The sequence below is a fragment of the Acomys minous genome (genome assembly GCF_964271855.1).
Source record: "Acomys minous genome assembly, chromosome: 11".
Lineage (NCBI taxonomy): Eukaryota > Metazoa > Chordata > Mammalia > Rodentia > Muridae > Acomys > Acomys minous.
This window is the reverse complement of record NC_140492.1, coordinates 6549811-6566698: the sequence shown is the minus strand read 5'-3', so window position 1 is coordinate 6566698 and position 16888 is coordinate 6549811. Positions and strand designations below refer to the sequence as shown.

Sequence of the window (16888 nt, the reverse complement as noted above, 5' to 3'; positions counted from 1 at the left end):
ACATGCTTCTTTTAGGGGCTCAAGGGACCATACCTTTGGAGAAGATGCTTCTCTGCCACCCCCACTTGCCAGGGGTATCCCTATCCTCCTTGTCACGGAGACGTGAACCTCTAGTGTAGCAGCCCCTGGAGCCATCACAGCTTTCTGAGTGGCAAGTCCTCATAGGCCTCTGGGCATATTATTGTATTTTTGTATGACCCCTAGTAATGGCTGTTGCCCTATGATGGGCTACTCAAGGAAATAATGATTTCTTGTTAGATTTGACTTGGAATAAACAACTGGCTGGTTGCCTCAGGGACTCCTCTCCTTTTTCTAGTTCCCTGTTCCCTGATACCTGGAAAGCAGTTATCTGAGCTAGAGGAAGAGAAAGTTCTAGAGACGTACTCACAGGGTTTCTCAAAAGTTCTAGACATTTCCTCACAAGGCATCGCATGAGGTTGCGAGGATCAACTAAGTGGATAATAACTTCATCTCTGTAAGAGCCAGGAAAGATTCTGACTTTGAGAAGTATGGGGAACACAGCCCAGGAGAAACATGGCCGTGCTGTCAGGCTCTCTAACTCAGGAGCCTTTAAAAGTGAGATGTCAGCACACTGGACAGTCTGCAGCCAGGAACACCAGCCTGACCGGCAGTGCTAACGGTGTGTTTTTCCTTCAGGGAGTCCCCATCCCATCCAGGCTACCTGTTGGGGGCTGGGCGGCAGGGAAGGGGCCTTCCTTTGTGGCTTTCGAGCCAACTTGTAGATCTGATTTCAAGTCATTCTGATAGCATACAATTCACGCTTAGTAGCTGCGTAGATAGCTGGACAAGTGCTTGCCATGCAAGCCCGAGCAGCTGAGTTTGACTCCCAGCACCCACAGAAAGAAGGCCACATGCAGCAATGTGTGCCTGTACTCTCAGCGCCGGGAAGGGGGAGATGGGGGTCTTTGGGCTTGTTCCCTGTGTGAGGTGGGGGGGGGGCCTGGCTGAATTGCCTGATGAGCTTTAGGCTCAGTGAGACACCGTCTTAAAGGATAGGATACAAGGTAGTCAATGTTTTATTTTTTCCTTTATAAAATGATTTATCTATTTACTTTACATCCTTATTGCCGCCCCCTCTCTCCTCTGCTCCTGGTCCCACTTGCCCATCTTCTGCTCCCCCCCCCTCAGAAAAGAGGAGTCCCCCGCCCTCCCTTACCAGCCCACCCTGGCACATCAAGTCAAATCAGGAAGAGCTCATCCTCTTCCACTGAGTCGAGACAAGGCAGCCCAGTGAGGGGAATGTGATCCAAAGCAGGCAACAGAGTCTGTGTCAGAGACAGTCCCTGCTCTAATTGCTAGGGGACCCACACGAAGACCAAGCTGCCCATCAGCTACATGTGTGTGGAGGATCTAGGTCCAGTCAATGCATGTTCTTTGGTTGGTGCTTCAGTCTCTGTGAGCCCCCATGGGCCTAGGTTAGTTGACTCTATTGGTCTTCTTGAGGAATTCTTGTCCCCTCCAGATCCCTCTATCTTTCCCCCAACTCTTCCACCAGACCCACCCCCAAGCTCTGTTTAATGTTCGGCTCTGGGTCTCTGCATCTGTTTCAGTCCACTGCCGGGTGGAACTGTCTGAGGACAGCTATGCTAGGCTCCCATTTGCAGGCATAGCAGAGTGTCATTAATGGTGTCAGGGGTTGGCTCACTCCTATGGGGTGGGTCTCAAATTGTGCCAGTCCTTGGTTGGCCATTCCCTCAATCTCTGTTCCATCTTTATCCCTGCACACCTTGTTGGTAAGGTACATTCTGGGTCGAAGGTTTTGTGGGTGGGTTGGTGACCCCCTCCCTCCACTGGAAGTCCTGCCTGGGTGTAGGAAGTGGTCACTTCAGTCTCCATGTCTGCTGATGCTAGGAGTCTCGGCTAGAGTCACCTCCATATCCTCCCAGGAACCGTCATGGAAGACGCTCAATGTTGGCAACATTTGGGCTCCTGAACATCACACACACACACACACACACACACACACACACACACACACACACACACACACACACACTTGTGCATGCACACACACCACACATACACAGGGAGAGCACAGAAACATCAGTTTTCACCTCCAAGTAACCGACTCAGTTCTCATAGACCTAACTAGCTCCTTTACTAAAGAGCTAATAATATATTTTTTGGTGTATAATTCTCCCAGCACTGTGTGTGGTGGTCCTATTTCAGGGTAGATCCCCCCAACACACACACACACACACACACACACACACACACACACACACACACAGTGTCAGGGCTTTTGTTTCTGCACCAGCTTAGATTCTCACTGTCGTCACACGAGTGTTTTCAATGTCCACCAAGGGGCGCTGCATTCAGAAGTCGGCTTATTCTGTCTGTCTTCAAAATTCCCAGCGTCCCTCTGGGATTTCTGGAGATCCGGCCAGTGGCCAAGGCTCCTTATTATGCTTCGGAGACGCCTCTTTCCTTCTTCTAAAACCATCTTATGCTTACCATTTCAGAGAGCTTCACCCTCTGGTTTTCTTTCGTCCTGGTGGCTTGCGTGGCAGGAACTGCTTTTCTGTTTGCTGGATCCCCACTGTCAGTCTGTTCCTACGGACATGATCTATGGGCAGGTTCCAAGGTGCTGGCGCCCCCTGCTGCAGACTAGCAGCATTGCTCTTGTGTGACTCCAAACTCCTTAGTGAGAAGGGCAGAGAAAGGGCTAGAACCCAGCAAGGCTTCTAGCAGTCAGGGTCGCTCTGCTTAGCTGGATAGCAGAGAGTCTACCCGAAGACTTGAACTTTGGACATTTTAAGTGGCAAATGGTGGTGAGATGCAGCCACTGGTTGCATGGAGTGTGTCAGTGAGTGAGTGTGTTTGTGTGTGTTCCAGGCATTGGGGGATGGCTGTGGGTCACACTGTAGGAGACAGGAAACTAGCTCCACCCTTCGCCAAGCTGCATTCAGGACCATCTGGTAAAGTGTGGAGGAAGCACAAAAATAAAAGTTGTGACATCTTTGTCCCAAATGATTGGGAATTCAGAAGGGACAGCAGAGTATTGACCTGAGAGTGGGGCTCCAACACCCCAGACCCGCTTGGCAGGCTGCACAGAGGCATGGGGGGGGGGGGGCGGGGAGAGTGTAACTCACTGTCCCTCCCTCCTTCACTCCCACCTCCCTTCCTTGCTTTCTTTCATTTTCCTTGCATTGCGGTTAAGGATCAAAGCCGGGGCCTCGCGCACGCGTGCTTAGAAAGCGATGTCTTTTTCAAAACATTATTCTTTTATCTCTTATAAGTACAAACGCCCTGCGATAACTACAGCACATATAACATGGGCTCACGATAGAAAGCAATCCAGGATGGACAGACAGTTATCAGCTGATGGCTGATGGTGTCGCAGGTCCCAGTCCAGGGTGTTCCACTGGGCATCAACGGGCCTCCGAGCCTTCAAAGTTGAATTCTTTGCTTTGAAGTAAACCCTTACCTGTAGTCGTCACCCACCCGCCAGGGACTGTTCTCCTTGTTTCTGGTGTCACAGAGAGGACTCTGAACTATTTCTATGGAGAAGACCCTGGAAGGGCTCAGTGTCCCTGCCCGCAGTGACCGGAGGTTTGTTCCTCTAGTTCCCCACTTTCTGGTGAGGACACATGGTTGGAGCCAGCTGCCTCTCTGCCCTAGAGGCCCAGTGTCTGAGAGTTTGCTGCTGAGAGGCAGGGCCCTCACACGCTAGATACCCCATGTGGCTTTTGTGTGGTGTTTGCAAAGAAGAAAGGCTCCGCTGTGTGTGTGACAAGTTCTAGAAGACCATGGCTCCAGGAGGCCAGCAGATGGAGCCGCCCCTCGCCACTGTGTGTGTGTTGTTTTGTTGTTCATTTTTCATTGTGCTGGGTGCTCCAAGCCCTCCGTGGCCCGGTTTGCCTTTTGCAGATGTAGTCCTGTGTCAACACCTGTAATCCCGTCGGTATAAAGATGGAGGCAGGAGGATCAGGAATTTAAGGCCAGCCTGGGCTACATGAGACCCTCTTTCAAAACTAAAACCACAGAAACTGGAGAAGGGACAACTGACAGGCTTGCCTGTCATGAATTTAAATCACCTTAAATGAAAGTAGATTGTTTCCACGGGCCCTGCTCCCCAGAGACATCTGCCTGCTAGTGTGTCAGCATCCATTTTAGTGAATATTTTGGGATACACTTCATCGATCAACATTCTTAAAGTGTTACTTGCTGAATATCACTGTCAGAACTTTTTTGAAAGATCCCTGTTAATGATACTCAGTGGTTAGACATGCATTCGACTGGCCCCAAGCATCTTGGAGCTGAGAGGTCAGGCTCAGCTCTGGTCCCCGGCAGCCCACAAGCTGAAGTCTGCGTCCTCCTCCTCCTCCCTCTGCATGGCTCTGCGCACGCAGGGGAGCAGGCTACCATTTGCCTGTGTTGTACTGTCTTAGCTCATCACACGTGTCGATGGTGAACATGGGTGTGTCCACTCCTGTACAGAGGTAAAAAACCTCCACAAAATGTCCTGCGTCTGATAGCCAGCCCACAGCTCCTGGGTTTCTGGATTTTATGCAGTTTCCAACAAGGACAAAAGACAGACATCTACCACATAATGTGAAAAGACTGTGCTCTGTGTGTGGCTCATCATGAAATCTCTGCTGTATGTTTTTTGGGAATGACGCTTATGTGTATATACAGTATGTAAGAGGTTATGCTGTTCAATGTTGCGTAAGCTTAACAGATTCTCTTGTCTGAATATTTAACTTGTTATTGTAAAATGTGATTTCTCATGGAGAGGTTATTTTTCTGTGTGTATATGAGAGTATTTTAGGAATCTAATTTAAGTGCATAAACTATAGAAAAAAAAACCCTTAAAAACATATTCCAGGAGTAGAAATGCTTGATCAGATAGATCACTTGGGTTCAGCCCAACTAAATTTTATTAAAAAACAAATCCAAGTTTTAACGTTTAGGAATTCAAAAGTGTGAATTTTTTTTTTCTGCCTTGCAGGGGATATGGTGTCAAATGAGATGCATGGAGCCATGATAAAATGGAAGGGACACAGTAGCCACGATGAGGTCATGTTACACTGACGCAGTAGCCACGATGAGGTCATGTTATACTGACGCAGTAGCCACGATGAGGTCATGTTATACTGACGCAGTAGCCACGATGAGGTCATGTTACACTGACGCAGTAGCCACGATGAGGTCATGTTACACTGACGCAGTAGCCACGATGAGGTCATGTTACACTGACGCAGTAGCCACGATGAGGTCATGTTACACTGACGCAGTAGCCACGATGAGGTCATGTTACACTGACGCAGTAGCCACGATGAGGTCATGTTACACTGACGCAGTAGCCACGATGAGGTCATGTTACACTGACGCAGTAGCCACGATGAGGTCATGTTACACTGATGCAGTAGCCGTGATGAGGTCATGTTATACTGATGCAGTAGCCGTGATGAGGTCATGTTATACTGACGCAGTAGCCGTGATGAGGCCATGTTATACTGATACAGTAGCCACGATGAGGCCATGTTATACTGACCTCAGGCTTGGAAGAGTGAGCGAAACAGCTCACCTTCCATCTGACCTGGTACCACAGACTGTGAGCTCTAGTCAGGAATGTGGCGTGGTCGGAGAATTCAGGAGCATTCAGGGAGGCCACACACTGGCTTCGCCCTCTCTCACCATTTTGCGGGTGACGCGGCTGAGACGGGGTTTTCAAGCCCAGCTGTTTGCAGGCACGGTGAACATGGTAGCCTGCAGCTTCCTGGAGGCCTGTGCTGAGGCAGGAGGCCTGCCTTTCCTAGTCCACCCCTTTCCCAGAAAAATACCAGAAATCCAGGCTGCTTCTAAGCATGGCCCTTTTATACTTGACCATGCTGAATATTGCTTCAGGTGACCCAGGGAGGGTTCATGATACCCAGTGTCTAGCTCCCCTCAACCCCCCGCTCCCCAGGAGAGCATCACAAGCGACTTAACTTTAGCCCCTAGTCCAGCCATACCGAGCTGTTCAGAAATGTCTCTCAATTGAGAGCTGGTTATTGGTAACTTGAGTAAGTTACATCTAAGGCACATGGACTGAAGGATACACAGGCATGTGAGTGTTGGGCCAGCACTTCTTTCAATCATGTGTGCCTCTTTATAGTGCTGACTGTAGCACTGGTGGATGCTGGGGTCCAAGTGATGTCTTGACTGCAGAGATGTGGGCAGCTTGACTGCAGGATGCCTCTTGGACTCTGCAAAGGCTAGCAGTGTGTTCTGTAACCGCCTCTAATCGCAAAGATGAGGCCAGTTAGATGTCTTTGCCAAGATGCAGCCTAGCAGGGCCATATCAGACCAGCGTGTAGAACCATGGAAATTCTGGCTTCTCTGTCCTCAGAGACTCTGTCCCCTTTCTCCTGGAATGATGCTTTCAGGGCTGCGGTGGCCAAAGGCTGTGAGGATAAACTGGCCAGATATCTGTTCCTTGTCCTTGGTGTTCTAAATCTGCAGATGAGCAAAGGGAGCATTTAGGGCCCCCCTCCCACGGTGTTGGTGAGGTTGGCCAGCCCTGTCATCTATCTATCTATCTATCTATCTATCTATCTATCTATCTATCTATGGCCTCTTGCCCACAGTGTTGGTGAAGTTGGCCAGCCCTGTGATTTATTTATTTATTTATGGCCCCTCGCCCATGGTATTGGTGAAGTTGGCCAGCCCTGTGATCTATTTTTTCTATTTATTTATTTATTTATTTATTTATTTATCTATTTATTTATTTATTTATTGCCCCTCGCCCATGGTGTTGGTGAAGTTGGCCAGCCCTGTGATCTATTTATTTATGTATTTATTTATTTATTATGTACACAGTGCTCTGCCTCCATGTATATCTGCAGGCCAGTAGAGGGCATCGAATCACATTATAGATGGTTGTGAGCCACCATGTGGTTGCTGGGAATTGAACTTGTGACCTCAGTGCTCTTAACTGCTGAGCCATCTCTCTAGCCCCCGCCTTGTGATCTTTGTAGCGGGCCACGAGGCTGGTGGCTGGTGGCATGCGGCTCCTTCACAGCCCTGCCCAGTGGCAGAACTAGGCCACCCCCCTGATGAATGTCCTGTTCATTGTAATACGTACTTGTTGCTGAATGACAGCATTTCTCATAAAAGGGAGATTATAGTGTCTGCGTTATAACATTAATGGAATTCTAAAATATTATTACATTATTATAAATTACAGAATTCCACATTTGTCTAAGGTTAGCTGAAGCAGGGCTACACTGCTTCTTTTCCATTTGTTTAAAATGTGGGTCCCCCCTCTCCAAATGTCAGAACACTCCTTTGGCACATCACTGTGTGAAGTGTTACTCTGCCCATTCAGATAGAGGTGACAGGGCACTGTCTACCTTCCTTGTCCCAGGGCAGGATCCGTAGGAACCAACCAGCCGCACAGCCCCTAGGAAGGACAATCTCCTCCCACGGTTCTTTGGTCGTTTTGACCTGTGTGGTTTAAACCATAGTTCAGGGATAAAACAGGGACAGTGACCTCACCTCCATGTCTTGATCTCTTTCTGCCTCCGCTGCGCAGACACACAGGGCGCTGACAACCCTGAGACAGGGGTCTCTTCCTGTGTCTATTTCCCAGAGATGAGGTTGTTGTTGTACAAGAAAACTGATGCAAAAATAAATCTAAACAAAACGAAACAAGGCAGCCACCACTTCTCTGCGCCCCTGTGCCGTCCTCAGATGGTTGGCTGTGTAGAGACGCCCTGTGCTGAGCGGTCTGAGCATAGCGTGAGGAATTCCACATCGTGAAAGATGAGAACAGCTGAGCACAGCTGAGGAGGTCAAAGGTCAACGTAGCAAGCCCCCCAGAGTACAAACAAACCCACAGCACGATGATCTTCTCGTCTCTTGCTTTTTGGGTAGGGTCACACCAGGTTGGCCTTGAACTCCTGATGCCCCTGCCTCACAGCCCAAGGCTGATGTTACAGGCATGCACAGGGGGCTGCAGTGCTAAACTTGTGATGCCCTTCTTGTGCCACATTCTTGCGGGTGTGTTACTTGTACACTACTTAGCAGTTAATAGATGTGCCCCTTACACAAGGACTGTTCAGTTGCACAACTCACAAAACCTTCCAATTTTGTTCGCTTGCTTTCTCATGAGCTGTTTCACACAGCTTGGTTGTTGAGGGCTGTATAGGTCTTGGGCGTTTGGCTCTGTGTTCATTTACCCTAATTTGTTTTAAGTTTCAAAATGCTGCCATCTTGATTTATATTTTTTAAATGTGTTATCTTTGTTATGTGATGGAGGGGGCAGGTATGTTCATACGCTGCATTTTAGCTGCAGAGGCTGGAGTGTCGGACCTTCCCAGAGCTGGAGTTTCAGGTGTTCGCGAGCCGCCTGATTTGGGCACTGGGTAAGAACTGAGGGCCCTTGGGAGAGCAATGTGTTCTTCCCCACCTATGGCTCTTCATCCTGAATTGTGGAATTTTGTTCTGCTTTTTAAGATAGTGTCTTGATATGTATCCCGGGCTGACCTCAAAATTCAGGATGTTCCTGCTTTGGTCTTGTGAGTGCTGGTATTACAGGATGCACCACCGCACCAAGCTTTAAGTGTTAGGAAGCACGTAAGTTGGGCGTGGTGGTGCATGCCTGTCTCAGCACTTGAGAGGCGCAATCGAGGCTGCCTCACACTCACGGCCAGCCTTGTCTACAGAGTTCCGGGCTGTTGGACTCACTCCACGGCGCACTACTGCAGGCGAGACTCTGGGGCCATCTCTGGCAACGTCAGGAGGCAAGCCCTGAAGTATGCCAGCATCTTGTGAGCTTCACAGGAAGAAGGCTGAGCCACTAGCTGCAGTCTCAGGCTCACCAGTGAGGCAGACCTGCTATTGGCCTTGGCATTCTTGGCTTCTGGGAAAGCTGAGTCCTGGTGGGGTCTGGTGGGCAGGCGAAGGGCACCAGCCATAGCGTGTAGGGAGTGGAACCATGGCCTGTCCCTGTCCTCTAGGGCTGCCTAGCTGCACTTTCTGCCTCTTCCTGAGGGACTCTGTGGAGCCCTCCGCAGTAGTCAGTCTCTTAGGCAGACTCTTGGGAGTGGTCAAGGAGGAGCTGCTGGTCGCCCAGAGAGCTCTGACTTCCCTAGCAGCCTCAGGGGCCAGCTTAGGGATGAGTCTGTGGGGGATATTTGGCTCTAGGTGGTCTGGGAGCATGTCAGGGCCATCTTGACCTGTGTGTTAGCCTGGCTGCTGGCTCCAGCAGTGGCCAAGGTGTGCCACCTGTCACAGGAAAACAAGGAGATGGAGGTGGCACCAGGATGCTGAGCACATCACAAGACTGCTAGGTTATGTCAGAGGAGCACAAGGTGGCCTTCGAGTCAGAGCAGCCTACAGTTAGGGCTTTATGTCTAGACGGAGAGCCTTCAGGACTGGCTGGGACCAGTTCTCAGGCACCCCGCAGACGTGAGATCTTGGTAGGCATTGCTAGACTGCATATGAGGCACAATGTCAATTTAATCAATGAATTCCTCAGAATTAACACATACAAACCAAATCCTCCAGCCCAAGGGACTTTCTAACCCTCAACAGGAGGATGAAAACCCGGCACTGCCCCTTAAAGGACAAGAAACTTCAGGTCCTCTGTTCAGGAAGCATTTTATTGTTGCTCGAGGACGAGAGCTCGTGCAGGCGCCGGCCTCTCAGAGCATCTCACGCATGGCCTGGCTGAGCTTCTGGATCTTGGTCTTTGTGGACATATCGACATACTTCTCCCCGACTCGGACAATCATCCCACCCATGATGGACGGGTCAGCCTAGGAGAGAAAGCAGGACGCAAATGTGAAGACACAGCCCTCTCTAATCAGGTGGGTGGACGGAAAGAGTGCCTGAGGTGGCTGACTAGAAGAGCCAGGCACCCACAGCACAGACGGGGCCACGTCCTCTAAGGCCGCCTCTGCGCTAACAGGCAGCACCCATGTTCTCCGCGGCCCCAGCGCGGTCACAACGCACGGGAACAACCACCATCATCCAAACCCACCTTAACCTCCAGCTTCAGGATCTGCTTTGGACCCAGGAAGCTCTTCAGCACAGTCTTTAACTCGGAGAGAACAGCTTCGTTTAGAGGCTGAAAAAGAACCAACCATCCTTCACACAGCGCACAACACAGCACCCACAGTTAAAGAAGAGGGACACACTATAGTGGGCAGGCCCGTGACTCCTGCCTGACGCGCGCACGTGTATGTGTGTGTGTGTGTGTGTGTGTGTGTGGTGCGGGTAGGAAGTGGTTGTGCCACAAAGTACCTTCCAATGCACTGGTTCCAGGCCCAGGGCAAGGCCACACAAGAACCCCCTTGTGCCCCGGAAAGCTCCAGCAGACACTGAACTACACTCTGGACAAGGCCAGGGGGCTGCACGCTGCAACATCTACTCCTGTTTACGCATCAAACGGGTTTCCAGTTTTGGCTGAACTGTATCCCCAGGAAGATGATAAATTCACTGGGGGAGGGTACACAATGTGTAAGGAGAGGTGCTTTCTGGGAACAGGCCCTGAGCCCATTCTGCAGAGCCAGGCTGCAGTTCCTTGACCATGGAAAGCTACACTTCAACTTTACACCATCCTGACAGTGGTGACACATTACAAGGTCCCAGCAGATGGCAGCGCCAAGAAATGGCAGCTAGCTACCGCATTGTATCCCAGTGGGCCAAAGAGCCTGTGCACACCAACACACAGGTTAAATGCCCCCTTCTAGAACTCAATATGGCATTTAAGAATTCAGGCTGTAACAGGACCTAAACCACTATTTCATAAACACTTTTAAATGCAGCCCAGCTCCCTAAGATAAATCTCTAATAAGATATATACTGGGCCTTCTGAGTGGAGTGTCACAGAAGCCTCACAAGTGACAAGCTACAGCCCCCAGGGCAGCAGCAAGGGCTTGCTACGTACAGACGCTGTGGTCACTGTGCACGGCACTTCTCCACGGTGAACACTCATGATGGTAGAAAAGGCCGAGATGACTCCCTGGGTGTTGCTGAGACGACCGTTTTCAGCAAGTACATCTGGGAAAGTGACAGGAAACTCACTGAGTCAGACCCAGAGCAATGTCAACATTCAGTCTCAAAACACCATACTCAAAGCCCTTTAAGAATACGGATGAGGTCTGGAGATGGCCACTGACTGAGCACACGGTGCTCCTGCGGAGTCCAGGGTTCCTAGCACCCACATGGCGGCTCCCAAACACCCACAACTCCAGTTCCAGGGATCGGATGCTCTCTTTTGACTTCCTGGGGTACCAGGTTCCACGTACCCCCCGCCCCCAAAACAGGTAAGAAAATCCAACTAGAAAGTGTAGGCTTAAGGTTGTTGTGAAATTCAAATGCTGATGCCTGTAACTCCCTTATCTGGCTGCAATCCTTGTCCTTAGAATCCTGTCTCAATGCTGTATGAACACTGCTCCCCAGTTGTCCGCTGCTATGCCAATAAAGCAGCTTACAGGCACTGAGCAGTGGAGACACTAGGGCCGGGCTTCCTGCCAGCCAGGGGAGGAGGAGTTAGAGGAGGAAGGAGGGGACTCAGCGAAGAGGTCCAGGGGACATCAGGAGAGGAGCTGGAGCAGGAAAGCCACAAAGCACTCGGATCGCTGGGATGTATGTAGGCTGGGAGGAAGCCAGATTAGCGTGGAGGGTTAAGCATAGAATAATAACTGCTCAGTTCTTATGGTGTGAAGCTCAGTACTAAACAAATATAATAGAGCCTCAACTATTTGTGTGACAGTGAAGAAATAAACTAAGAGAAGCAAGCACAGGTTCCTAAGGGAACGCTCCCACACTCACGCATGAGGTTGGCCGTCAGGGGAGAGAACCTCTCCTTGGCTGTGATGTCCTTTAGGCTCTTCACTTTGATGGAGCGCTTGATGTAGGGATTCAGGACAGCAAGAGACACCTTGGGATCCTTCAGGAGTTGCTGAAAAGCACACACACAATCCCGGCTGCTACACACTTTTTGTTCTTGACTTTACATGGGATTAAAGACAGTCTTTGAAAACCAGGCAAGGTGGTGCATGCCTGTAATCCTAGAACTTGGGAGGCAGAGGCAGGTGGATGGCTGGGAATTTGAGGCCAGCCTGGTCTACAAAGCAAGTCTAGGACAGCCAAGGCTACACAGAGAAACCCTGTCTCTAAATAACAAAACAAAATGCAGCCAGAGTCTCAGCACACACCCTGCCATGAGTGACATGTAACTTGGTGAGCCCCGTCTCCCTCACCACAACACCCCCAAGTACACTAAGGCCTTTGTGCCTCTCTGTCTCAAAGACCCTGGCTGGGCCCTCCTCCCCCAGAGCCCCTGAGCGGCCCCTGGGCTGTCATCTACTAGCACAGACCACAGTTTTAGCCTGTGTGGCTGAAAACACACGATATTCTTAAAATATAACTGAGAAGAGCCCCCTTTTCTCTACTGACTATATACTCCCCTCCTTTAGGGGAGCCCTACAGCCTGAGGGGCAGCGACCCCATAGGAAATGGAAGCGGACAGTCTCTGACCTAATTTACACTTGGGTTTCTACTAATTCACAAGGGCCCTCTTTTCTTTGGGTTTCAGAAGAAAATGCAGAGAGGCCTCCTTTCCTAGGTGGCCTTGGCCCTGTCAGTTCTGTCTCAACGCGATGCCAGCCACTCTTGCTTCACATCTTGGAGACAAGGTAATTAGAAAGACCCAGGAATGGCCAGATGGCCCAGTGGGCAGAGGCGCTTGCTGCCAAGGCTGCTGGCCCAGTGTGAACCCTAGCACTCACAGTGTAGCGGGAGAGGACCCTGAGCCCTGCGCTTGCACTGTGAACGCCCAACACTCCCCAACTCCCAGTGAATAAGGAAATGCAATTAAACAACAACAACAACAACAACAAAACAAAACAAAGCCCAGGAAAAGTTTCTGAAGAAATTTTCATGAAGATTTTAGTAAAGGGAAAATATATTCAAAAGACATTTTCATTAGTCTAGGCTTATAAACACAAACTCCATCTTTAAATTCTCTTCTAAAATGGCAAGCATTCTTAAATCATATTTCGATTTTATTTTCTAGCTGGAAAACTTGAATCCACAATGCTAATATATTGCGGCTTCTCTTTTATAGCTTATACCCCATAGGAGCGCACAGCAGAACAACAGATGGCAGAGGTGCAGGGGCGGGCGCAGCAGGGGCGGGGCAGGGGGCGGGGCAGGGGGCGGGGCAGGGGGCAGGGCAGGGGGACTTACCCCCACTCGCAGCAGCTCCTTCTCCACTTGATCCAGCTTATTCTGTTTTGATGCCGCAGAGTAAAGGGCAGTGGCATAGCGGCCTTCGATGCCATAGATCTGAACAGGCGGCTGGGGACACGGAGGGGGGGGGGGGGGCGAGACAGCTGAGTCAGCAATTGAATTAGTTATAATTTGAAGACCACACTTCCTACTGCCAAACCACTTAACTACCTCACCAATGACAGTGCTAAATGAGGATTCACAAACCAGGGCCATGGCCGTGGCCAGGGCCCTCTCTACCCTTGGAGGGGCAGAGACGGTGGCATCCAGCGTCCCCTCCAGCTCTCCCCACCTGCGACTGTGGACGATGGGCACAGTAACAATAAACAATGCAGGAGAGCAGCCTGTAAGCAGTGCACAAGCGCACACTCTCCCTATCACTCCTATGGTATTTCAGGAAGTTCTCAGAAGGAACAAAATGGCTCCATTCACAGAGGTCTTAAGGAACATGGTGCCGTTAAGAAGGCTGGAGTGCAGTCCTGTGAGTGCCACCTAATATTTTCTTAAAGCATTCTGTTCTGCTATTTTCCAAGGAGAGGATAAACGCAGCTGACTGGCCTGTTATGGGGAGCACATGACAGCCCCGGATATCTTAGACCTGTAAGCTAAGAAAGTCCAATGACTTCTGCCACACGTGAACTAGTAATAAAGTAATATGAACTCACACAAGCACGTGCAGCCATGCTGCAGTCTGCACTGGGTTAACAGGGCTGGAGGGCGGGAGCTGTCTGCACCAGTCAGCTGCCATACTGGTGCCTGGTGACCCCAGTCAGTGATCATTTTGTTTGGGGTGGGGGGGGATAGGTGGCGCCTGCAAACATACCTCGCAGCTGCCAGAGCCAAGAAGCAACAAGGAGCTACATAAATAAGTCCTGTAACAACTAGGCGGGCTCTTTACTTTCTCTTTTGTGAGAACTATTTTCTCCGTAAAAAGAAAACGCTCGTCTACAGAGGATTACTAGGAAAACCAATTCAAGATTCCTTTATACACACACGGTGTGCGCATGCACACGCATGTGTGGAGAACAGAAAACAGAGAATAGGATATAATTTGCAGGTCTCTCTGTCCACCATATGGGGTCCAGGGACTGAACCGAAGACTCTCAGGCCATCACGAGTCTTTACCTGCTGAGCCCTGTTGCTGGCCCCAAACATTTCTAAAACCATTACAGGCTAGGAACAGGCCCACCATATAACAGGCTCCCAACGCCATCCCCCTCTATCCCAGAAACTCATCTGGGAACTGCTAATCTTTTTTTTTTTTAAATAATTTTTTAAATTAATTTATTCTTGTTACATCTCAATGGTTATCCCATCCCTTGTATCCTCCCGGGAACTGCTAATCTTGCAGGCAAAATGTTAGCCATTAGACACCTAACTGTATTTCTGTTCATCTCACACTCTCATCTGCTTTCCAGCCACAAAAGAATGTACATTAACATACCCTCACGAGCTTGGAGAAGGGCCTGGCCACAGACGTACTGAAGCTCCGCACCTTTAGAACAAAAGAAAATACGTCAGACAGGGTTGTATGAAGGATCTGTGCATTAGCTGAGCAATATGTTAAAATAATCTAAATGAATAGTTGCACATATTCCTTTAAGTCACCATGGCGGTTATATGAGTGGGAACTGCTCTTTATTACCTGTAAATAAATTTCTTATTGAGAATCATTTTAAATCGCTTCAGAACAGGCCTTCCCACCACCGTCCTTGCTGGGTAGTTGAAAGAAAATGCTTACCTCCCAAAGTTCGATTTTTCAAAAAAATTAAGAAATTTACCACCTTTGAGAAGAATGTTTTTATGAAAGTAGAGGGTTTATACTCATATCGCCTTTGAGAAACACTTCAATAAAGGTGAGAGGGTTCCCCGTCATGATTCAAGCAAATATACTTGAATTAAAATGCTATCTAAGACCAAGGATGAATTCTCTAGCACGGGGCTTCAGGTCTTAAGAGGATGGCATTGCGTCTCTCAAGGGAGAAGCCCGGAGAGCACAGCAAGGGCATAGGTCACCGCCATCTACTTCTAGTTCTGGAATGTACCAGATTATTAAAGATTAAAAAGCCTTCTAACGCCTTGGTAAAAATTATCCGTGCTGCAAATGAAAATCATCATGAAAGATGATCCAGGCACGTGCGTATTTTTTCCGCTCAGTTGCAGATTCTGTTGAACTTGACGGGTTCTAATCTCAGCACCACTTACTGGCGGCGAATCCTGACAGGTTTACCAAGATGGCTTTCCCTAACCCTCTCTCCCACGCCTTTGCCGGCTGCTCCTCTGCCCAGTGAGCCCAGGATGTCAAGGTCAAGACATTGCAACCCCGTGCCCACTCCCCACGGGGACGAAACGCGGATCCGCCCCATGCTGCCCCAGTCGCCAGGCCCCATTGACACTAGTGGGCGGCCTGACCCCTCAGCCACAGTCTCACACGCGGCGCAGGGCGCCTGGAACCGGCCACCCCAGGAGGGACCCGCCCGCCAGCTTCTACCTGTCGGGACAGCCCGGACATTGCTGGGGCAGCCATCATTCCCGGGCGGCTGTAGGTCAAACCCAAGTAGCGCCAGAGCGCACGCGCGCGCCGGCGTGACGGCTCGGCTTCCTGGGAAATGTACGCATCACGTGCTAGGGCGCCTGGGTTGCATGCTGGGAGTTGTAGTCCATAGGAGTAGTTGTCCGCGCGGGACTCTTGAACCCGAGCGAGATATGAAAATTAAACCTGAAATTAAGGTTTACATTTAGATTCTTTGCACACGCATCGTCAACATCCTTTTCCCTTCTAGAACCCTGATAAAGTGTGCTTCTGTCTCAATGCTTCATGCTTTACTTAAACAAGTAAAAATGAAACACACAAGTGTACCTCACAGGGCCTGATACAGTTTTCTGTATTTTTCTGTATTTTGACAGTGAGTGCATTTCAGGGTAGGACAGAGTAAGACCAGAACTAAAATCAAGTTTCAGTCAAACATGATGTAGAAAGTTAAAAACCAGCACGAGGCTTGGCCAGTTTTTCTACATTCATAAAACCAACTCATTTCTAACACAGCTCTTAATTTTCTCTTCCACAGCAAAAACGGTCAAAATCCAACGACAAGGTTCCTGGCTGCAACATGGGGTTCTGTCCTAAGTTTAAAATGAAGCAAACCAAACAAAAAGCTTTCCGCTCAGATTAGGTATAGAGATATATTTTAGTTGCTTTGCTCCTCTGAGGTTTTAAGAGTTCTTTTCTTTGTTTTTGTTTTGTTTCGCCCTGGACTCACTTTGTAGACCAGGCTAGCCTGGAACTCACAGAGCTCCGCCTGCCTCTGCCTCCCCCGTACTGCGATTACAGGCGTGTGCCACCATGTTGGCTGAGTATAATATTTTTACCATCATCATCGTCACCTTTTTTTTTTTAATTGGAGAGAAGCAGGAGAATGCAGTCCCTTCTTTTCAACCACTCTGAGGCCCCGGCTGTCAACCGTTTACCGAAATATTTTTAGGCTGCAGACTGTCCAGGCTTGAATCATAATCACCCCATGTCTCTGTGCCTCAATTTTCTTAACTATAAAATTGTTATTATAGTACTGAACACGCCTTACCCTGCGTGAGGAAAATCAAGATAGCTTGAATACATAGAACAATTGATAGAGTTCTTTAT

At 49.5% G+C, this 16888-nt stretch overlaps 1 protein-coding gene across 1 annotated transcript; it reads right to left on the bottom strand.

Moving 5' to 3' along the window:
* Positions 1–9592: 9592 nt before the first annotated feature.
* On the bottom strand, positions 9593–15895 carry ATP5PO (ATP synthase peripheral stalk subunit OSCP). The gene is made up of 7 exons (XM_084802503.1): positions 15740–15895; positions 14693–14743; positions 13207–13317; positions 11788–11917; positions 10901–11013; positions 9992–10078; positions 9593–9767 (listed from the first exon to the last, which is right to left on the bottom strand). Exons 1-7 carry the CDS (start codon positions 15776–15778, stop codon positions 9654–9656), a joined length of 645 nt encoding a protein of 214 aa, XP_084658629.1. The 5' UTR covers positions 15779–15895; the 3' UTR covers positions 9593–9653.
* Positions 15896–16888: the final 993 nt, after the last annotated feature.

Bases quoted from the DNA above. Each gene is read 5' to 3' on its own strand.
- ATP5PO (XM_084802503.1), bottom strand. From the start codon at position 15,778: ATGATGGCTGCCCCAGCAATGTCCGGGCTGTCCCGACAG. The intron at 14,744-15,739 runs GTAGAAGCTGGC...TTTGTTCTAAAG, and splicing joins TGTCCGGGCTGTCCCGACAG to GTGCGGAGCTTCAGTACGTC. The intron at 11,918-13,206 runs GTAAGTCCCCCT...TGTGCTTTTCAG, and splicing joins AGGAGCTGCTGCGAGTGGGG to CAACTCCTGAAGGATCCCAA.